Raw genomic sequence first — 24,219 nt, 5'->3', positions numbered from 1 at the left:
TGGGCGCGTTAGATGTTGTGGCAATCGTGGTCAATCACTTTCACTTTCAACGCCTTTAACACAACAGGACTCTGATCATGACATAGTTGTTAATCTTCATATTGCAAAAACAAAGGTGATTCCGTAATGATCCACACATAAATCAGTGTTGGTCTACCTGTACTGTAATTAAAGATGCGGCGCTGCAGGTGTTACTTTGGTCAGACGGAGACGGAGCAAGTTGTGCGTCTTGGATGGAGACGGGAGTTGTTAGCAGAGAGAGAAGTTTTAATTGCTCGAGGATTTTTCATGAACCTGTGTGAAGTGTTTTCAGTGTGTTAGTATCCAACACTTTGTTGATTTGCAGTAGAAACTGTAGAATAATTAATCCAAACAACAAGTCTGATGTGAGCATATGCAACAGAAATGTCTGTGGTTATTTCGCAGAAGTCTGGTGCTGGAAGCATAAAATTAAAACCAGTGGCTCTGCCGTGTGTAATTGTGGCTTGACAGTGTGCAACATCACTCCTGTTGGAGACTGCAAATGGAACAGACACCTGCTGCCTTGAGATGGCTGTAATTTGATGAAATCTTCAAACGAAAGGAATGAAGTGCTTATAGAAATGTTAACATAATGGTGTCATTAGGCGAAGGAGACGGAGAGGACAGAGCTGGGCTCAGAGAGGAAGGGAGACCAGGGACAGGGACGAGTTTGTTGAGCTTTTGTTTTTGTGAAGTAATAAGGTGGTGTCCTTTATTTACGCATGAACACAGGCAGGAGCAAAGCCCCTCCTGGCAATTCATCACACAAGGCGATGGTCCTTTTAATCATTGTTGCAAAAGTAGTGATGTCCCGCTCAGCCAGGAACACATAGAAAAAGCTCTGCGTTATAAATTCACGAGGTTATTATAAAGATCAACCCCACGTGTGATTAAAGAGGAACAGAGGAACAGAATCGCCTGTTGACCGATGCGGAGAGATGAAGCTTCTGGAGTGAAGTTCTGAGACAGACATCTTTTCTTTTCTAAGATTTTTAAGGATCCAGATATTCCTGGCGGTGGGTGGACGCGTAGCGGGGCACTGTAAGTCACGGTGGATGATATCAACATGCGTTTCATGTACAGTCCATCTGCTCGTCGGTGCTACTTGCAGCACGTTTGTTAATTTGTCTGTGTTTTGTTTATTTGAATGTGTTGCAGTGCATTGAGCTCTAATGGCCTCTTTTTTTTTTTTAGACTTTTAGAAAAGCTGCTGGACCCGTTTTTAGTTTGAAAACTCCGGCTTTGTGTTGTAGTCTGAACGGGAGGAAAACAGAACGTTGATGCGGACGCCTGCCTCGCCTCCTGACTGGGTCTCATCGGTCCACTACCAGACAGTGGTGATTGCAACATGGATAGCAACCGAAGGCAACACCACCAATTTGTTTAATCACATGGAACACAATAACACGTGATATTGATTTGAAGTCATATCGCCCAATCGTACACATAAATCACTTCATCACTGCTCTCGCAATCATCTGACTCTGTGACCTAAAATACTAATAAATATGACTCGTCTGCCTCTGTGACTCTGGAGCTGGAGGTTTGCACCTGCCTTAAAAAATGGGTTACAGCTGCACCAGTCCTTAGTCGTACTCACAAACAGAAAAAAATTGAATCATCCCTTCACAAACCAGCTTTAAATAGACCACTTCTTGCAATTCAGTAATTCTCGACTGCTGCTCTCCTTGATAAAGTGTTGTATTGAGGGAAAACAAATTTAATCATGGACGTTTCAAACAAAGGAATTGAATAAACGCTGACATTCAGCATCTCGTTCTTTACTCAGTCTCAATCTTCTCTTTCTCATTGTCACAGACAGAGCCGGTTACAGCTACACAAGACAAGAAGGAATAAATGTAAAATACACTTGCAGCAGTGTACAACATCCATTACCCATCCTAACTGAGATGTCATAGATTCTCTCTATTTGCCCAGATTGCATTTATTTTGGTGTCTGGTTTTATCACATCTGGACTGATTGCTGGTGATGAATTCAAAGTTGGAAGTTAAATCAAAACTGTCTCTTTGGATTACAGCAGAGATCCAGAGCCAAACGAACGGAAAAATGTCCATAGGAAAACAATCAGCACTTCTGCATTAAATAGAGAAATATATTAGTTCTGGTGGAGCTTCACAGCCGTGAGGAGGAAATAATGCAACACAATCTAGCTTCACTGTGGAGAAACTAGTGTTTTGAACAAAGTGAACAGATCAATGGTAAATTATTGGATTAATGTTTCAGCCCTCCCAGACTCTTCAGGTGTTTATTGTACGTTCAAGCTGATCAAGCCAGACGAACGTTATTATTATTAATTGTACTTAAAGCTGCATTGATTGACTTGAAGCAACAAAATAAATCATAAAGACATCACTGGCACATTATTACCTCAACTCAAAAGCTTATTGTGTGGGATGTGCTAGCAAGCTATTGCTAATTATCGCATCTAGCATCGACACAGCACAACATTAGCATTCATTTTAGCATAGCATGTCATATTTCTGTCCACCTGACAAATTTAAAATTAGTATTCACTCTCCTTTCTTTTTCTTTTTTTAATAATTTCTCCTTTGTTTTGTTCTCCACCAACTCCTGAGGTTAACCAGCTAATCTTTAACTTTATCTGTCTTCCATTTAGTACTGGGTAGGTGGTTTTTTTTCTCTTTCTTTTATTTTTTTTTGTGCTGAAAACAGCTGCCTGATGCGGCTGATATGAGCGAATCAAAACAGTAAAGTTGTGGGCTTTAAAATAAAAACTGCAAACTCAAAGATGCTAAAATTCTTTGCAAAGTCGAGGGGAAGTGCAGAGTCAAGTAATAACTCCTCATGTGCTCATCACTATGACTAATTCGTTTCACACTATACATACAGTAATATCCATCTAAAAGTCATTGGTCTGTGGCAGGCTGATCCTTGGCAGGGCCCCGCTGGGTCCCTGCTCGGCACATGGCTCATATGTGATCCCCTTTGATGGTGTAGTGAGTGCAGCACTGTCTTGTTAATGCCCCTAAGCACCATGTGAGGAACTCAGTTGCAATGCTTTATGTACCCCTCAGGAGGAGCAGTGTTTCGCTGGCAGCAATGCAACAGCAGGGGCAGTCCTATAATTGTGAATGTCGCTGACTGACTGACTGACTGACTGACTGACTGACTGACTGACGAGCCACAGTCTACCGAGCTGCTCTGGTTTACCGGCTGCTTGGGAACTGCAGCGAAGCGGAGGAAAGCTTCCAATACACTGAGCCTCGCCTCCATTTCAGCAAAAAAACTACTTTCATTACATGTATCATTATTACTAAAGGAGGCTGAATAACCAAACATAAGACACACTGAGCAGAGAGGGAGGGAGATGGAGAAGTCACCGGTAACGAGGATTCGTACTAATCGCTATGACCAACTCTACATATCAAACAGAGGGAGTTAGACAGAAAGACCTGCCTCTAATTAAAGTCTGTTACGTTCTGGAGTTGGAAGCAAAAAAAGACTAAACTACTGTGGATCCCAGACGGCGGCTGTGAGCTGTGTGAGAGACTAAATATGAAAAATAGTCTCTCTCCGGTGGCTCACCTGGTGGAGCATGTGCCACTTGGACTTGGCGGCCTAGATTCAAGTCCCGCCTGTAGCCCTGTCTCACTCCAATTTTCCTGTCTTTCTCTTACTATGACTGAAATAAAGACAAAAGCCTGAAAAAAAAATAACTTAAAAAAAGGAAAGATAGTCTGTCTCTTCTAACTTTCTCTCTGAGTGATCATTTTACGTGTAAATACAGCTGAACTCACAGCTCAATCTTTGTGTTTATCCATTTGGTGTTTTGTCAGACGACGTCGCAGTTATAAAATCAGGATTTGACCAAAAGCGGTCCAGACATGTACAAGGTTTTGACCTTGTCTTGTTTTAGTTCACTGCCATCAGACTGCTGCAGAGCACTCAATTCTACCTATTCACTCTGGACATTTTCTTTGGCCCAGTGCTGTTCTGAACCTTTTTTGTAAAAAACTTAAGGGTTTGTATAGAAAGTTTCCCTCAGTTCAACAAATCATAAAACTGCATGATTTTTGAATGGAGTCTGTGGCTTATGGGCAAAAGACGGATCAATCAAATAGCCAACAGTAAATGTTTAAAGCACTGTGAAGCATGGACCTGTGATTGTAGTTTAATATGGTTATATGTGTCTTACATCACTACTTATGATGGAAAATGTACTATAGGCACCGAGAGGTGGTGGGGAGATGAAAGTAGTCCAAGGTTTTTGCGATAAAATTATTACGGATTCATGAAAAGCGTGGCCGCTCACCATCCAGTGTTGAACTCCACGTGTGCGTCGAACAGGGCGACCACCGGCGCAGAGGCTGCCCTCCAGCCCCTGACTCTGGACCTGATCAGTCCTTCCTGCTTGTCGTGGTGGACCACCTTAATGAATCCTGGGCCGTGCTGCGTGTTGGTCTCGTCCACAAAGCTCTGCAGGTGCTCTTTCAGCTCCACTGGGGAGAGAGAGCACACACACACACACACACCAGCATCACACACCACACAGCAACAGACACACCACAGCACACACACACACACACACACACACACACACACACACACACACACACACACACACTTGGATGTCAAAGCAAACTCAGTCTCAGCCAGTATTGATCTTATCGACAAAGCTCCAGAGAAACTCCCTCAGCTCCACTGGACAGCGGAAAACATTTGACTCTGTGTGTGTGTGTGTGTGTGTGTGTGTGTGTGTGTGTGTGTGTGTGTGTGTGTGTGTGTGTGTGTGTGTGTGTGTGTCCTTGTGAATGCCACTAAGGTCTGAGTTATGCTCATTCTTCCCATGGGCTCAAAATAATTTACTGACACATTTGCCTTCAGTGTAGACACTTGTTAAAGTATTATCCGTATGTTACAACAATAACACACATTCACATTTCATGAACCCCCCCAGCAGAGCTGAGGATACACAATTAAATGTACATGAGCTCATATTGAATGGACAAACATGCTGAATGCACATAAATCCAAATGTTAGCGATGATGAGCAGGAGCAGGTGGCTGAGTTGAATTGCTGAGCAGCAGGCAGCAGTAAACAGGCTGTGCAGGATTAGGTTGCTAAAGGAAAGTGTAGCTCTGCAAGATCTGATGTTTACAATTGTCAGTCTGGCTAAAACCTAAGCTAACCTTCATTTCTATGCCAAATTGGTGGTTGGGATACATTTTATGGACAAAAGTATGTGGACATCATACTGTTTTTTTATGGTTTGGTCCTTATTTCTAATTTCTAATTTGCCACTTAAATCCTTTTAAGTGGCAATTCACCAATATTACACATGAAGTGCAGTTTATTCATCATGGGCAGTAGCTTGTAAAACCAGCTGTTACCAGGCGACACAGCATGTGGCTGGAATTATTTTCACCTTGTGAGTCCTTATGTGTGTGTGTGTGATCGTGGCAAAATGTGGTCGTAGCAGGAACTACTACAGAGGTGGTTCTGAGGACTTAGACAGGTGTCTGTCTGTCTGCCTGCCTGCCTGCCTGTCTGTTTGTCTGTGGACAGATTTTGTCACAATAGTGTCACAACTGTGCAAGATACAGTCAGGAAACTTTACAGGTGTGTAGTTGAGCTTAAAATGAAGGACAAATCCACAGAAGGGGGTTTGGAAGTGGGGAAGGGGCCATTTGTTGTATCCCAGTTTCAATCAACTCTAAGACATTAGGTAAAACTATTGACCATCGTGCAACGGGATCACGTCAGCCATTATGCTCATCAATAGTATAGTTGACATGTGCTGCGGCTTCATGAATGAACTGAACTCCAAATTACTCGTGGGGAAGCAGCTTCTCAGTTGTAAAGCGCAGAGCGGCTGGTCATCACAAGAGATATGCATCACGCTTCAGGCCCTGCATGGTGAGTTGTCATGATGATTTGGGAAGTAACATGATTTTGATTTCATCTCCTTTCACTTGATTTTTAATCTTATGTCCCTCTCCAGGCTGAATAACTTCAGGTCTGGAGGAATCAAGCTCAGAGGAGGCGTTTTCTTTTTGGGTCAACATATCCACAAGACGCAGACAGAGATGAACATGTGTCAGCTGTGATATGCATATCTACATCAGAAACCACACCTGACCTCAGTGTACTCGATGATAGTACACATGTGCATGTCCAGTAACTAAAAGGAACAGAAATGCTGACTGCAAACTAGCCCGTAGGACCCAACATCAGTGGCCAACCTCACTAATAAATGGAGACAAATCCCTGCAGCCAGGTTCCTAACTCTTGTGAAAAGCTTTTTAAGAGGAGTGGACGCTGGTAGAGAAGCCTTTCTGTAGATTTTGGACTGAGGTGTTTGCCCAGTAACTAAAAGGTGGCTGAGTAATTGCATCTGCTGAAATCCTAGATGGAATCTGTGCTTCTCTACAAAGAGGATTGATTTACTTCAGAAAATGTTCAGTGTTTCTTCAAATGAGAGAATTGGAAAGAGATTTGTCAGAAAGTCTGTGTGAAGTTTGCATTTCTGTTAAAATGCTGATTAGTACACTTGTTCAAGCCAGTAACCAAGATGGGTAGTTGCATCATCTGAAAGCCTCTCTTCAAATTTTTGTTCAGAAAATTTATTTCTCTGAATTAGTACTTTATGTTGGCTGAAAAGGTTACAGGACGCCCCACGACATAATGTGCTTCTCAGTCATCAGATCTATTTGACCTGTTTTTGTAAGCAAAAAATTAATGTTATATGTCGAACCGCATATTTTCCATGACAGAGCAAATAGGACATAAGCTGTGTCCCAAAGCCGGGCATTCTTCGGGGGGTGCGGTGCGGCTGAATTGAAAAACCTAACCCGTTACTGACCGACTCTGCCAACTGACTGACTGACTGACCAACATTGCTGTCCGTAGAGCTCTGCGGTTAGCAGGGCTAAAAGAGCGTGATGGAACAAAGCAGATGCTCCCAGACGAGGTTAGACATCGAAAGGGTTCATAAATAAAAACTAAAAACTGGTACGCTGCCAGATACTCAACCCATGTTCATGGCGCACACAATGAATATACAATATACAATTTGAATACGTTAAGATTTGATGTTGTTCTTTTCTTGCTTTCTTTCAAGTCTTACTCCCGTCTGTCTTCATGAGGGATTTCATATATGCTTTGCACACATTCAGGTAGACAGAAAAAAACAGAAACACACACACACACACACACAGAGCGAGAGAGAGAGAGAGAGAGATAGAAAGACTGCCCACAGTGAAACAACGAACATCTTCATTTCCTCATTGTGATATCTCTGTGTTGTAATCCTTCCTGCAGGCTACGGCTGCTGCCTTCCCCTCTCTATTCATTATAACCATCAGCCTGGATTATGTATTCTCTCTGTTTTCCTTTAATGAGCCGCGGTTTGCTGCTGACCTGGAAGAAAGACGGGCTCATTTAAAACCGGGAGTTGGGAGTATTTGAAGAGCACCTGTTTGTGTTGCACGTACATGGGAGATCACTTCCAAACATGAAAAAAAAAATATCCCGTCATTACATCAAGTCCAGTTACCCAATTAATTTTCAGATGTCTATGCTACCCAAATGTAGTTGCCTGTCTGAACAACAGAAGCTCTGTTTTCCATCAGTCGGCTAAAAATAGTAACTCGAGGGACGTGATGTGGGAACTACTATGTTCAGTCTGACCACAAACAGAGGGATAGAGGATTCTCAGTGGAAAGTAGATTGGTGCATTCACTGTCTGCAGAAACCAAATGGTATGTGAGGACTTGTAAATGACCTCATGTTGACAACTCGCTACGTCTACATTTTATTTCAAGTGTTCAACCCTCTAAAACCAGCTGGTTTTGTCTGACCACCACTCCAAAACCCAAAGATATTCTGTAGTTTTTTTCTAACAGACTAAATGGGTTTAGGCAGAAAGCGAAACAAATGTTTTTTTGCCTTGCATCACTCATGTGAATTTGACCACTGGGCCGTCAGTGTTAGCTAGGGTTGCACTGATGCCTCTCACTGAACTTCTGGCTCTTTTGATTATTTACCACCAGTCTCTCTCCTTTTTCCTTTCATCTCACTGCATTCATGAAGCAAATATGCAAACACTTTTTTTTGCTCAGACTGGAACATTTTCCACTCGCGTGAACTCATCTTCACATCAGTTGATGTCACCCCAGGGTACTAGCCATTCTGCGAGGCTGCATGTAGGCACCGCTATGCACTGAGCTACGTGCTACCATCAGCATTGTTCTTATAGTGATAATGCTAACATGCTAATGATTAACAGATATGTTTATCTTAATTTAGAGTATCATCATGCTAACATTTGCCAATTAGCAAATGTTGGGTAAGTAATTACTTTTGCAGGTATGTGATTATAAACCAAATGTATTGGACAAATTAAAGATTTGACCGGTTGGAACCAGATGAAAAGTCAAAGAGTCACTAAAATTATTACTGTCCATCCATAACATAAACATCTGCACCAAATTTCACTAAAAATCCAAAAAGAACTCCTCAGTGTGGCACTATATGAAAGGTTATTTTATTACCAAGTCATGAGGTGTCTTTGCCTGGGAACCATTAGAAATTCGGTGCAAAAAGATTTTTATGGCAATTCAGAAATCATGGACTGACCAACGTCCCTTGAGCCAATCATGATGGCCTTTTTTTTTTTCACAATTAATCAGTTCATTAAAAAGCAGAATCAGATTGGCCAAGTAAAGGTTCTGGATTTGGTTCAGTGCAGACAATAAATAGACAATGCACAATATATGTGAAATACACAGATTATATAAATAACAAACAATATTAATGGTGTGTGTGGCAGTGAAAACAACAATAATGTGCGGTTACATGTGGGAATGAGATTGTGATGTAAGAGTAGAGGTAGTCCACTTACAGTGTTCATTTTGGGTCTTTTCACACATGGCAACCTATGGAAGCTGCAGCCTCCTGCAGGCCGCCATATATACTCAGGTTCTTGTCTAACTTACTGTAGCAACTGCTAACAACTGTCCTTGCCTGCTCTCCCAACATAAGTTCACTGCGTGTTAGTGTGTACGTGTGCTTGCTGTGCACACTCACACACCACGTGATATCCTCACCACTGGGGCTCAGTGAGTTATTTCGCTCTCCTGTTCCTGCTCTGCTGGCGTTTGGGACTTTTACAGTGTGTAATTATCATCCCCGCTCTCTCACAGCAGCAGGTGTGTTACGTGAGTGGAGTGTAATGCTTTCGCCCTGACCACTCAGACTGGGCTCAGAGCAGGAGAGGGCCACAGGGCAGTTTATATTATTTAATCTTAAATCAGTAAATAGTAAAAAAGCTGTCCGTTTCATCACTTTATATTCAAGCCACTGTCGGGGAAATGGCTTCACTGAGCCAAGTTTCAGTGAAATAAAGGGGCAGCAGAACGTGGAGTCCTTGTTCATCCTGTTGATGAGAAACAGCGCGTCTATTTTGTTACGTGAGGAGCGGAGGTTTGCCCGGTGAACTGACGGTAGCACAGTTCGAAATCTGTCGCTACCACACTGGCACTTCCCTGTTTGCGTGTCCTCCATTCAGTGCTCCTCCAACTACCATCTTCAAAACTTTCCAGGTGTGTGAAAACTGGTGAAAAACTACCTGGAGTGAATTGCCTGATGTTAATTAGTTCCTCTCTAGTGAAAGGTTTCATCAGGAACCGGACACGCAGAGAATAAACAGAGACTAATAAAGTACTAGAGAGCGCTGCACGGAGGCTGCCATCTGCAGCGCCAACTTGAACAGGAATCAGTAATATTTGTTATATTAAATCATAGTGAAAATAATCATCACTTGCAGCCCTGATGTTCAATAAACTGTGGAATTCCTGTGAGTTATGATATAGAGATCTGGCTAACAGCGGGACAGAGTCACTCAATGTAATGTCATTGTGACGTAAATGGAGGATTGCACGGCCCAGTGATCTTTGATCAGCACTTTGAGGCTGGATGAATACAACCCATGATGTCTTTGCTAATTTACTCCTCCGATGGCCGTGCATGAGTCTGACTGTACTTGCACTTCATCTAACCTTCTGCCTTCTTCTAACCTCACTTAACTCTCATTTACCATAATTACACCATGTACGATCTATAAGCAACAGTAATGGTCATGCGCTTTCACTGAGTTATCTTCCATTGATTACGTTTATTATGAGTTATCAACATGTAATTGTTATTCACCGGCAAGAAAAAGCATTAAATCATATTTTCCACAGAATTTTAAAAGGGAATTATTTGAGGCAAATGTTAAATCTATTTATCTTCCTGGTTGCTCCACTAATAAGCATTCAACCTGTGCAACCACCATAACTAAACTCCGATATACTGTATTATTGAAGAACAGAGGAGCAGTGAGAGACCCATAAAATCTGCAGGCGACGGTAGCAGAGACAGATTTCTCATAATGGTAATTATAGATTTGGCAGCGGTGAAATATGTTCCATAGTACGTGATGCAATTATTAACACAAGTCTTCCAACAGACAAGTCGCACCCATGCCTCGTCTGTGACTGCTGTAATAAGTTTTAATCTGTTTTCATACACCAGTGATGCGGCTAATGCCTGCACATGTCCTGATCTTCTGCACCTTCCAAAGCAGAATATAAAATAAGTGGGACATAAAATATAGACGGTCTAGGCTTTAGCTCACCTACTATACAAGACTCAGAGTTTAATTATTCCACTTTGGATCTTTGCCCTATAATGTGATGGGAAACTCTTCATCAAACTGCTGTGAATTAAACAAACTCTTTATTTGGCTGCAGTGTTGTCACAGCAGTAAACAGCAGAGATTTCTTTCTTCCATTTGGTGCCAAAGTTCAACAATCGTTTATGGACTTGGCAGAGAGATCAGGTTATACTTAAAAGTGAAACTATGTAACTTTAGGGAGAAGCATGGACTGTTTATAAGGCTGCTCCGCTGTCGCCATCTTGGCAGTGCATGACTCCGCCTAACTCCCAGCTAATCCCAAAAATGGGCAAAGAAGTGGGGCTTGTGTGGCGCATGCCAGTTTGTGGCAAACATACGCTTCTGTGATGGCTTAATTTTTCAGCCCCGGCATGCTCTTCCTCTTTGGTGTAAAACTAAACTAAAAACTACACAACTCACTGGTTTTGCAGCAAAACCTTTAGCTGGTCTGGTATGACCAGTAGCGTAACGTTAGCTAATGTTAGCAAACTTTAGGTAAATATTAATGTATAATAGACATTACTAGATCAATTTGCTGATTAGCAACTCTTCTTATCTTGTACAGTAACTACTGTTAGTACTTTACATGTCAACATTTTAGCCAGATACATTTATTTGCATTTCATTTCAGCAACAGCGGCTGCTAGTAGCGAAAGTTATATAGTCTCACTCTAACAGACGGCTCAATAGACCAGAATGCATTGCACACATGTCAGAAAGGGGGGTTTCTTGGAGGCTCAGTGTAAACTCATGGTAAAAATGAACTTATGAAGAAGGTTTCTTACAGCTGTTGCTGTGGTCATCCACCAGTATAATCTCTTTGAGCAGGTGTGACGGAGTCCTCTGGATGGCGGTGTGGATGGAGCGCAGCAGCACTGACAAGGCCTCGTTGACAAAGATGAAGATGATGCTGAGCTGAGGAAGGTCTGATGAATACGATATGTTTCTACACCTGGGGAATAAACAGAGAGAAAGAAACTCTTCACTGAAACCCAGTCAAGACATAAACATCATTGCATTAAAAGGTTTGATCCATACAGGCGCACACCACCATCACACGTTGATGAATGAATCCATTAACAGTGCACCCATCGACAAACTGACTGACCCGTCCGGTCGTAAATCTGGGATCGGCCGGTTGAGGGAGATGCGGTCACTAAGGTAGCCGTTGTAGCCGTAGTAACGGAACTTCCTGAGGGCGACCCTTCGACTCTCAGGGCCCAGGTCGTGACCCCAGTGGTTGAAGAGCGAGGAGGCGGCATCTGAGGCCAAGTCCGACGAAGACGCGGCATCCTCACCATCTTTCAGAGGGGTCTCTGTGGGAGGGGGGAGCAAGACATGTTTGGTGCATTTTGGACCAAGAAGCTTAATCTTAATATAGTCACGTTTTCTCCAGCAGACCCATCACAAACCACTGTGTTGTCAGATGCTGTGACAGCAACGCTACTCTGAGGAGAAATTTAATGACAAATGAACTTCCTTCAGCTTTACTCAGGGAGCTTTGCAGGAAAAACTGACTGTGACAGAGCGCTAAGTATGCTGTGTGGTTATTAAACAACACCCGTTAGCTGAGGACTGAAAGAACAATTTCAGCAGCACGGGGGAACAGGATGGAACACAAATGCGATGTGAAATAACAGGGATTTTCATTGTCATTACAATTAACTGGTTCTGACAGCCACGGCGATTTATTTCTGCAGAGGTGGACACAAATCCGCTAACACGCCCAAGGTAACAATTCTTTTTTTTTTTTTTTTTCCATCAGTGCGTAGCTTAGAGTTCTGCGCTACTTCTGCAGCACTGAGCTGTTCACTACGTGGTGAATGGTGGAAAACAAATAAGAACCAAAAACATGCTTCGGGCCCGTTTGGAAAAAAAAAAAATGCAAACAATAGAAAGCATGTGGTTGTCTGAAGTATTTATATTTCATGTGAATTATGAGAAGTTGCACTCGTTGTAACTCGTCATGATTCGAAACATGGGTGTTGAATGAGGCGGTGCAGCTTCCCTGTCACCTGCACTCACTGTATGGCAAAATTAGGGCAGCCACTGAGTGCAGCGGTCCGTTGTTTGTCCGAGTCACTGGATGCTGGGGAATCACCCGGGGGAATGAAATATTCATGAGACTGAGTCAAAAAAACAAACAATAAGAATACTGATGTCTTAACAAACTTGATTTTACTTTCAGTCTGACTTTAAAATTATGGCTCACGTCTGTCAAACATCGCTTTCTTTTCTCCTCAGCCCTCCGCACAGGCGAGCTGAAGGTCTGTGAAGTGCCGCCTCTCCTTCCTGAGCAAAATGGGTTTTTTTTTTTTGTTTTTTTATTCATTTGAAGAGCAATTCTTCCCCTGTTGGCAATAACATGCGTAATAGTCTTGAGGGTGAAATGCCACTTCCCTCCAACTCCCCTCTTAGCCTCATGATAAGCACCCTGAGAGCACGGTTAATGATTGATTCTGTGTTACACTTTTCTTTAGCCACAAATGCTTCGTGATGCACTGAAAGTTTTGAGGAGTTTTAAGTTGCCTCTTTTAGTTTTTTTTTGAGAACAGGGAAAAAGGAAAGCTGCTTGGATAAAGCCATTTCAATCCATTTTTCGTTAATGCAAAGGGCATCTTAGCACAGGAGGCGAGCGTGAATGAGACCTTGTGCTTCGAAAGGGTTTCTCAGTGTAGCCAGATTCTCAAGAGGGTAAAGGACAGATGCATCGCAGCGCGCGGCGAGCAGAGGGAGCTTGTTGTGTCCTGCCCTGCACTTTGTTCGACATATTTCATTATTAATTTAGTCGGGCCCCGGCTACCCTTTCTGCGATGGCTCGGGGGCACGGTGTACCTCTGTAGGAGAAGTCAGGGGGAATCAAGTGGAACATTGGTGCGGTTGTGCGAGTGTGTGCGTAATACAGTAGCTACAGTAATGTGTGTGCAATGGTGTGCATGCAACGTGGACAGAGTGCTCAGCTCACTGGAGGGTTTATGTTGGAATTTGTGCATGTGCTCTGCGTGTGGGTGCTAATTAGAACTCGAGAGCAAATAACTAACCATATTCATAACCATAGTCATATGATTCAACTATATATATATAGATATATATTGCACACAGAATCATACAGTGACTTCCATATTGACCTTGCTGCTATTGGACTTTGCTGCTATTTATCCAATGCTCATATACCTATATGCACCTATACTGTGTATATGTAACATGTTTTTTTATTGCACATAATATCTCATACAGCTACATTTTTACAGCTATTTATTGTCATTCTCATTATAATATTACAGGTTTTGTTTTGCACCGCTGTTGTTTTACTTAATGTGTGCAGTTTGTGTTGTGTGTGTTCTTTAATGTCTATGTGGCCATTAAATTGACCCCTGGGGACAAATAAGGCTTCCTGAATTTAATTGAACATATACGTATGTATATACAGTACATATATCTTTTTTTTTTCAGTCCACAAACTCCACTCTCGTGCTCCAGATGGAGCAGATAGATGTCGTTACCTTGTCAGCTCACAGAGGCAAAGTTAGCGACCTGGCTGGTGAAGCTAGTAGCTAAAGATCCTGATATTTTTCTCAGGAGTTTCTAAAAGTAGAGTGATTATAGAACAGGTCACAAGAAGCACAACTCCAGGAGAATGCTACAATGGGAACAATGGCAAAAATGATTTACTGTAAATGCACCAATAGGCACACAGCTCCATATAAGTCTATATATCTAATTTGTCTTTCCTCTGGCTCTAACCTGACAGACAAACTACTGAAGGTCCTGAAGGTCAGAGGTCAACACACACAGGTGCTGCTCACTGTTCAGTCTGGCAGCATCTACAACTGCATTGTGACAGTAAACAGATATCCTTGTTGGCGATACGGACTTGGCTTCCTGTCAGTGTCTGCTCAGCTGTGATTACACACAGCACAAACACACACGTTCACATAATGCGCACGCGCGTGCACACACACACACACACGCACACGCACACACACACACACACACACACATACAGGGGAAGAACGGTTCACAAAAATAGAGGGAGGTGAACAATTTTGGAAAGAAATGCTTGAACTTTTTAACAAATCCTCGCCAAAATGATGTTACACGCATTTGCAGAAAATAAGTGCCTTAAAAACATGAAGAACTACAATAGCAGGATAATATATCAAGTCTCTCCCAACCATGAAATGCGAGAGATAAAGCATGAAAGACAAAAAACAAGAGAAAGTAATGATGTCAGAAGCAGGAGAGTTAGGAGAGAAAAAGCCAGGGGAATTACCGCAGGACAGTGACAAAATAAAAGTGCCGGCAGGATGTGGAGCGAGGTATGAGAGAGTGATGAGGAGGAGGAGAGGCAGAGAGAGTGATGAGGAGAACAAGAGAATAAAGGAGATGTGACAGAAGGTATTCATCCCTGGGCATCTGTAAACTAGGCGAGCCTGAGCTCTGTCACATCAGCTCGCACAGACACACTCTTTTATTAGCTCAGACACCAGGACAGCTTCCTGTCCGCGCACACACACACACACACACACACACACACACACACACACACACACACACACACACACACACACACACACACACACACCTGTACACCTATCTCTGTGGGGACCTGTCATTGACATAATGCATTCCTAAGCCCCTTATGCTAACGTTAACCATCACGAATGAATGCTTAACCCTTATCCTACAACCAAGTCTACACACACACACTCACAGACACACACACACACACACTCTCCACAGCCTAATGGATTAGGAATGGGCCGCTCTGCTGGGTGACAAAGTGTCTCACCTTGTCCTCCAGTCACTTTATGCAGAACTGGCGTGCTGTTAGCTCAGCAGGCTCGATGCTGGATGCTGCTGACCGACTCTTAAAACAATCTCCCACTCTTAACCCTTTTTTCACCAGCGTGGAACGGGGGTTTTGCCTCTGGTTCGTGCGCATCGCTTTTGAACCGTTGGAGCATTTCAACCAAAAATAAATTGGTTTGGAAACCGAAAATGTGGTTCCCAGCTGGAACCAAAAAAAAGAGCCTGATGTGCAAACTGTGATGACTGCAGAGGGCGTGTCATAATATCAGGAAGGATGGAGAAGTCAAGAGTGGAGAAGTCGAGAAAGAAATCAATGGGGGGAAAAAGAGAGCGTGCAATAGAAACCCAATACTTGGTGAGGATTTGGTCATGTCGGAGTAAGATGTTGAACTAGTTCTGCCATTAGCATTCAACCATAGCTGCACCCGCGGTTATGTCTACAAAACAGCCCTCTGTCTTCTCATCGTGTATATCAATGCCTGTTAAGTTTAAATTTGCATTAAATTTCCTTTTTCTTACCATGCTTTGTCATAGAAATACAAAGCTCTTTACGCAGAGTTTCCTTTACACTCATCTAGGCTTTAAATAAAAACATTTTACATAGTATTTGTCTTGCACATAATATTCTTCCACGTCTACGTTCCAAGAATCCTGAACGGAAACGGTTTTAAGCACCAGAGCTGATTTGGTGGAGAAGAGTTGACTGTGACAGAGCTGCAGTCAATATCACTATGTTCAGTCGAGACTGAGACCAGGACTATTCCAGATCAGAAACTTGGTGCAGATACCTTGTGCTGACACGAATAAGCTGTGTACTAAAACAGAGTTTTTACGCATGAATACACAAAAGGTTTAAGACAGTTACACACTACACACAGACTTTTGTTTTCATTGTTTGTACTGTGGAGAGAATAAACAAGTGTGGACCTGAAGCTGTAAATGCTTTTCCCTCCGAAATCCAATTATACCTGCGTTTGTGACTGAAGTAACTTTACAAATTGCAAAATGTAGAAGAACAATTTCAGAACAGCTCAAAGCTGCAATATGATGCATGTTAAATAAATACCGTATCATTATGTCCATCTGTTCAGCGGAGTGTGGTGAAATTAAAAATGGCACATTTATTGTAGCTGGAGACGCTCACTGATGTTAGGGGTGGGCGGATGAATGCCTGAAGTATTGATAGTACGTTTTTATCAACAGGATCGATACCAAAATATAGATCCGTCTCACATTAAATGTTCATTTTCATGTCCTGAACACATGAATACGGTTTGGTGCGCACAAAACTTTATGCTTCTTTTATATTAGTTCAGAGAATTCACAATGTCAAAACTGCCTTGTGTTCAACATATAAACAAGTTCTTAACAGAATTGTAAAATTGAACATCTGCAGCACTGTGAAAAGGTTTTAGCCACTTATATGTTTAGATTCTTACCCATCATGCAACACTTAGGGAGGTGTCTGATCAGTCCCAAGTTTATTCTGCAGCATGACAACGACACCACACAGCAAGTTTACCCCGGAGAATTGGTGCCGTTTTATATAAAGTGAGATTTCCATGTCTTTTTTGATTATAAAGGTTCTAGGTTCAATATTAACACTGTGAAAGTATCAAAGCCTCAGTCCTCAGAGAAATGCACACAGCCTGTATTCACAGACCGAGTCTTAAAACCAGCCGTCAGGACTTCTGTAACTTTGTGATGTCACAACGAAGCAGTCTCCGCCCTCAGCCACGCCTCAAACCCAGCGCACCTGGACCCACCATGCGACCTTGCAGGATGTGGTTTCTGCGAGTGTTTACCTGAAATCTTCTGATTGGCTCACTGACCTGTTGGTACTAGAGCTCCAGGGAGAAGCCTGAGAGACGAGATGTAAAACTACATTGATCTTATGGATCAACACTTCAATCAAAACACAGGAAAAATGTAAAATATGGAGCCTTTAAATAAATCAGGGTTATGGCTTTGCACTTATTTCTGCATCCAAGACAGTTTGAACCCTCTTAACCCTCTTAATACAGCTTCAGGAAAACTGTGGTATCAGAATGGTATCATCACACCTGCCACCTGCATCATTTAGAAAACAGGACTGAAATACCTTTCTGCTGGATATTTTTATATTGATTTAAATGTCATGTGAAAATTTGGTGCTTGTTCGGTTTGATGTAAAACTTGGCCACCCGCTGTTTATTGCTGTCCGTCAGACTCTCGCTAGGCAACGGCTCGATCTGTGAGAGCCTGGCAGCTTGGCTGCTACTCGAGCTTTGATTGACAGGAGGCGGTAGAGATGAAGTGTCGGATGACAATTTTACAGCAGGAAGTAAGACGCAGTTGGAGGGGGAAAGAGCAAACAAAACAATTTTAAAAGTCAAAAGCAAAAAAAAAAAAAAAAAATCCAGGAAAAATCAGGCCCACACAGCCTGAGAACAGGAGCAGTTTTTGTACCAGACTATGAATTAGACCTTTGACTCTCCATCTTCCAACCAAATGCTTGTAAGATTTTCTGACATTCTTCACTGGATAGTGTCAAATAAATCAGAAATACAATAAAAGCAGGAAAGAGGTGCAGATGTCTTTAGAGGACAGAGTCGCCATTATTGACATGCAAATACAGGCCTGTTAGCGTGGAGGGGAACTGCTTGAGGGGTGTGATAATGAGTCAGTGCTGGATCTTCCTCTCTGTGAGTCAGGGTAACACATGCTCCTGGGATCTGCTTATTCTTTTTGAGAAACCTTTTCACCTCTTTGTAATGATGCCGACCTCAATTCGTCTAGTTTCCAAAGACTCGCCACAAAATACTTTAGGTACAATATGCCCACGCTCAAGCACATCAGTTCAGGGAAATTGAATGTCCTCGTATATAGAGGAGTATTCAGGATTTGCAGTTCACATCCTCTTTGCAATCAGCTCTTATTTTGAGCTTTCTGAGTGAAAGCTTGGATACCCGGTGTTTGCAGACATCACTCGTCTAACTGTTTGTTTTTACTCTCCGCACTGAATCTCACAGTAAAATCAGAAATCTGATGTTTACTCAGCCCCATAGATTTATGTGTGGGACATAAAGATGCACATAAACAGCTGAAACTGATCAAGACCTTAAATGGAACATGAGCCGGATTTGCAAAACACTCAATTATACCTCAGCGCCGCCTCCGTGTACTTTCAAGTTGCTCATCAGCCCCGCACTGAAACACTTGCTGTGGCTGCTGCTTCGCAGGAAACCTATCCCAGCAGGCTTTGCACTTGTAACACAAATACACACCCACTCACACCCGAGGATTTGAAAGAATTTGTTTTTCATAGAGAGAATCTCATTTGCTCCGTAAGCCCGGCAACATTATCTCCCTCCGAAAGGTTTTTGTGATCCAATATTTAAAGAGGCATAAGGGAAAACACAGGCAATTTATTTGCCTTTTGTACTGACTCTGAGTCTGAGCCCCTTCAAATCACACAACAGCTTCTTTTCATATCGCAGAGAGTGGTGATTCACAAAAGGTGCTTTCTCAATTGTTTGCTTGTGTGTTTGATTGCGTGCCCTTGAGCACGCTCGCTCTGGAGTCATTTGCAAAATGTTGCGCTGCTCACAACTGGGGCGAAATAGTGAGCCCATCTGCACATCCCTGAAGTAAAGGGAAATGAGCCTTTATAAGCTGCTGCTGAGGGTACAATGACACACACATGCTGATGGAAAGAGGGAGTGTGCGTGTGACAGAGAGAGAGCGAGAGAGAGAGCGAGAGAGAGAGGGATGGGGGGCCTGCAGTCGCCCTGTGCAAAAGTTCACACATGATTAATTTAATCAAGCGATGAGCAGATGGTGATCTCTGTTTTCCTCCTCTCCCCTCAGGTATGAATAATGTGTTTAATGGATCACACCTGGACAAGTCAAATCTGTACTTAAAGTATAACCACAGAGACGGAGCGAGACAAAGACACAAAGGAAACCAGAGCTGAGACTCATTAGTTGTTTTTAGATGCGTCTTTTTAACTCTGGCTTCATCCGTCTGTTTCGGTTGTTGGCTTTCAAACATGGGTCTGGAAATGCTGATCGTTTCGTGCTGAAATGCTGCGTGATATTTGGCACCTTGTGTGTGAGAGGGAGCGGTGGATCTGCAGCAGAGCAGCGCTGGAAAACAATGATATAAAGGAGGAGGAGTGTTTTCTGTTCACCGCATCTCTGATGGATTTCAGAAAAATACAGAAGTTGAAAATTTTGGGGAAACACACCCACTTGCTTTCGATCCTTGGAGGTGATATTTTGAATATTACTAACCTCGTGTGTGTGTGTGTGTGTGTGTGTGTGTGTGTGTGTGTGTGTGTGTGTGTGCGCGCGTGAAGTACGGACCTGGAGCGAGGACATGTGCAGTTCAGCTATGCATAATGACTGGAGGCAGGGGGAAAGAGTTCCCCTGCTCTGCCAAAAGAATTGCAAAAAAAAAAAAAAAAAAAAAAAACATACCTCAGCTTCCAGTGTTCTGAGATCAGTTTTCTGATGCTCCATGCTCAGTGCTCATGTCTGGGGAAACTGTACTTGTGCATTAGAAAATGACTTCAGCAGTCTTTTCTTCTTGAGGTTAAGAGGTAGTAGCAGCAAGAAAATGAACAAATTACACTTGGATAAGTGTAAATTGTTCATTTAATTTGCTCTGTAAATGTCATTTGCTCCTTTACAGAGAACCTGTGCTACAGAGAAGTTGGAAACAGGAAGTTAAGGATTCTGTTTTCTCAGTGTGTCATTGCAGCTAATGGTAAATATTTCGAAGATTACCATAGAAGTGATTCTTTATTTTTAGATATTTTTTTCTCTTCACTGCTAATGTGATATGTTTACTGTCAGCTCAAAGGAACAATCCTAAAACTTCTCCAGCCAGGAAGCAGTGCAGAGAGGTGAGCGCGTCCGGGCAGACAAGCAAGACTTTCAGCACAGGAAAGACACGCAGCACCAAATCATGAGACAGGAATTTAAGAGAGATTTGCTGCTGCTGTCATGAAAAGGTCTGTTTTAGTCCATTTACCTCAGTGTGGCGTAATGAACAGCTGAATCACAGAGGGTTCATTGGTTTAGCAGAAGGTTCATGCTGGAACCAGTTCATGGTGAATAAGAGATGGTTGCAATGACTGACAGCAACTGTATCCAGAGATGCACAGAAGAGACAGTCACTCCTAAAACTACTACCATTTAAACTTATTTTACATTATAAGGAACATAAGTATGATTATATTACATATAACACATTCCTGGAACACAGACACGATCCATTCATATCAGCGACAGATATTTGTCCTGTGCTGGGGGACATTTTTTTCTGAAAGTTGGCAACAGTGTCAAAACCCTTGATTTATCATATTAATTCTGTAAGAAACTGGCAATTTAGAGAGACGAGTGTTGATCTGATGTTTTCACTCTTTTTTCCTGCGCCCTCAGGGGAAATAACTGAATGAACCGTAAACAGATTTTTGTTCAACTTAAAGCTGACACATGCACTTTATTATGTGTTTTACTGAATTGATTTATTGTGCAGCAGAAATTTAAACTACATTCAATCTTACGTTGCTGTTGCCTTTCTGTTAACACAGTGACAGTATATTCACACTTGAGCTGCGTTCAAGAACTTTTGTGGAAAAGCCGCCACTCATTCAAATCCAAACATGAGACCGACATATGCCACAACATTCAGGTATAGAACTGTACAGAACAACTATTCAGCTGCTGAGCTTTTCCAAAGAGCAGAGAAGAGAAGAGAAGATGGCTACACCGCGGCATAAAACATTTCTGTCTGTAATTTCTTTGTGCAAGCTGGCTTATCTAAATTTGCCCTCCCTCACTTTGATAATCCTCACCTCGCTGTTTACTGAGCAGAATAATACAGTTTTCTCCTCTTGTTCCTCTCTTTCTGTTGTCTCACTAATACAAAGCTTGACAGGCTGCAGATTAAAGATCAGAGAGGCCGATTCCATTATCAAGCCATTTCCTTCCTTTACCACAGTAACAACCTTTTAAAACCATCAGCCATCATTTCCTTCCCATCTTGCTGTCTTTATACTGTAATGGCCTGGACAAATGACTGTCATTCCTTCTGCCTGCCTGTCTGTCCCCCTCACCGTACAGTGTGTGTGTGTGTGTGTGTGTGTGTGTGTGTGTGTGTGTGTGTGTGTGTGTGTGTGTGTGTGTGTGTGTGTGTGTGTGTGAGAGAGGACAATGAATCGCTTCCCTCTCTGCAACTCGGCTGTAAACATTATCCATCATGGCTCTCTGGAGATACAAACACATATGCCTGCACACACCTTTAATTTGGGAAGAAGAGAAACACTCGCTTGAAAAAACCTGCACGCACACACACGCACACACACACACACACACACCAAGATGGAACGGTAATCTGCGTCTTGATCGCATCTCGACTCCATTCTGCATTCTCCTAGTCATTCACTTCCAGAAATCAATACAAACTGAGTGGGTCTTTCTGTAAATCCGTAGAGTCTCTGCTGCTACAGGCGTCTCCACTGCTCCACTAATTATGTTACACCACTACAGATAAGGTTTCATTGTCTCATATAAGCAGATGAGCGGCATAATGTGATTGCTAATAAGGGCATTTCTTGGAAGTGGAAAAAAAACAAAACGATTTTGTCATCAGGGATCAATGATATAAAGTTCCTCAGTCTCATTCTACTTTATTTACTTATTCTACTGAGATAAAAAAAAATAAAAAATGTAGCTACAGCGAACACAGACAGGGATCACTCATAATATAAGCCAGCGTGATATCAATTAGCAAAACAGTTAGAGAGAGTAAAACTAACTGACGCGATGAGAGGGCTTGGATTAATCACGAATGTGTGACATGTTTCACCGGTTTGATAAAGGCTGGTTTGGCTTAAGGTTTTTTTTAAATTTTTTTATTATATCTTCCAAAACCCAGCTTCATGATGCAGGTTGCTGGAACTGGTCTGTTTACATTAGTAAAGGTTTTATTTATTTAATATATATTATTGCTGGCGTCATGGTGGAAAGTTTAAGTGTCTATTATTGTGCAAACAGCATTCATGCTCGACTGCACTAAGTACTGTAGGTCAAAGCTGCAAAGTATTTACAGAGGTTTCCATAATATGGTTGAATGGACGGTACTTATACTGTGCTTTGCTACCTTAGCAGGTCAACGTGCTGCACAATGCCTCTCATTAACCCTGTCACACATACTTCCTCCTGAAGGATACTTCAACATGTGACCACAAACAACTGTCCTTGTTAAACTCTGGACTTTCTAGACTTTAAAACCTGTTCTAGTCCCTGAAACCTCATATTTTAGCAAGTTGGTTTTCACAAAATTTTGTTTCAGTTCATTTGTTGATTGTGATATCGTAGCTTGTGTTAGCTGCAAAAAAGTCCTCCAACTTGAACCCAACCCTCTGATACAAGTGTCTCCTGAAATAGTGCCCCTACCACGACAGGTGCACTGGACCTTGGTTGTCATGGTTACATAATAAGCAAGCGGAGTGTACAGACAGTGGTGTACCGGACCTGTTGCCGTGGTTACAATAACAAATCATCGTGGCTTGGTTAGGTTTAGGAAAAGATCCCAGTTTGCGTTACATTAACTACTTCCTTAAGAGTTGACGATCTTTGTTGTCATGGCTACAATAATAACAACATGGTTAAGTTTGTTGAATGGTCGTGGATAAAACAATCATCCACCCCAGCCTCCTCCTAATGAGGACTTTGTCTCTCTTTATACTACATCACCGCACTGTCATAATTACTACGGCCACTAGATGTCGCCTAGCAACAAAATAACTATGGGTCATAATAACCTGCTGATAACGACCTATGGGCTCTTTTTTTTTTTTTTTTTTTTAACAGGAGAACAGTCTCATTAATTAATTTGTATTTGGGGCTAACGAGGTTTGGTTTTTGTTTTTGTTTTTTTATTGTGTTTTGCCCCAACAAATCAGTAGCGAGTGACAATTCTGTTGCTCTTTTTCAATTACAGACGCTGCACTAGTTATCACTAGCATCATTTAACTTTATATTCAAATATGTATATTTATGATTTATTTGTGTGAGATTACTTACAACAACTTGTAAAGTTGTGTTTATCTCATCCATTCTTGCTGCCATTTTAGTGGCACCACTCTTCATTGGTTTAGCTAGCTAGCTAGCTTTGTAGGAGGATGACATCTACAGCCTCTTAATCTTGCCCACTAACCTCTAATTAGTCCATTATTTTTCCAGCCAACAGAAATAGCCATCAATGACAGCAATCCCAAAAAAGCTGAATAAATCCAAGATGTGGCTGGTGATTAAGAGGTTTGGAACCAGACTATATTGTAAAAATAAACTGCCATTAAAAACACTTGGATTTAGTAGTAAATAAACACATATTTTTGCCACGGTCACGCATTCACCAGTAAAATTAAGCAAAGTGTGCATGTGAATGAGGACGATGGCAGGTGATAAAAATCGCTCTGTGAAAAACAAACAAAAAAAAAACCCTTTGCATGTTCTCCTCTGTGACGGCTTACACAACAATACTTGTGGTAGAAAGGAATAAATTACATCCAGAGAAATGTCAACTTATGCAACTAAATTATTTACCCAGAACAAATCTGTCCAGCATCCCTTACTTGAAATATACATCAGCGTAAGCTTCTATGCAGCTGTTTAAAATATACAACAAAACAG

General features: G+C 42.1%; 1 protein-coding gene across 1 annotated transcript in view; it reads right to left on the bottom strand.

Moving 5' to 3' along the window:
• Window positions 1-24,219, bottom strand: part of LOC111222513 (polypeptide N-acetylgalactosaminyltransferase 18-like) — a 130,494-nt gene that overhangs the window by 45,656 nt on the left and 60,619 nt on the right. Inside the window, exons 2-4 of the mRNA XM_022746270.1 lie at window positions 11,831-12,038; window positions 11,508-11,674; window positions 4,317-4,503 (exon numbers count right to left, since the gene is read on the bottom strand). Coding sequence (XP_022601991.1) covers window positions 4,317-4,503; window positions 11,508-11,674; window positions 11,831-12,038 — 562 coding nt within the window. The remainder of the gene's footprint in view (window positions 1-4,316; window positions 4,504-11,507; window positions 11,675-11,830; window positions 12,039-24,219) is intronic.

The sequence above is a fragment of the Seriola dumerili genome, unplaced genomic scaffold, assembly GCF_002260705.1.
Source record: "Seriola dumerili isolate Sdu_G_001 unplaced genomic scaffold, Sdu_1.0 BDQW01000097.1, whole genome shotgun sequence".
Taxonomy (NCBI): Eukaryota; Metazoa; Chordata; class Actinopteri; order Carangiformes; family Carangidae; genus Seriola; species Seriola dumerili.
The sequence above is the reverse complement of the archived record's forward strand: the minus strand, read 5'-3'. Positions and strand labels throughout refer to the sequence as shown.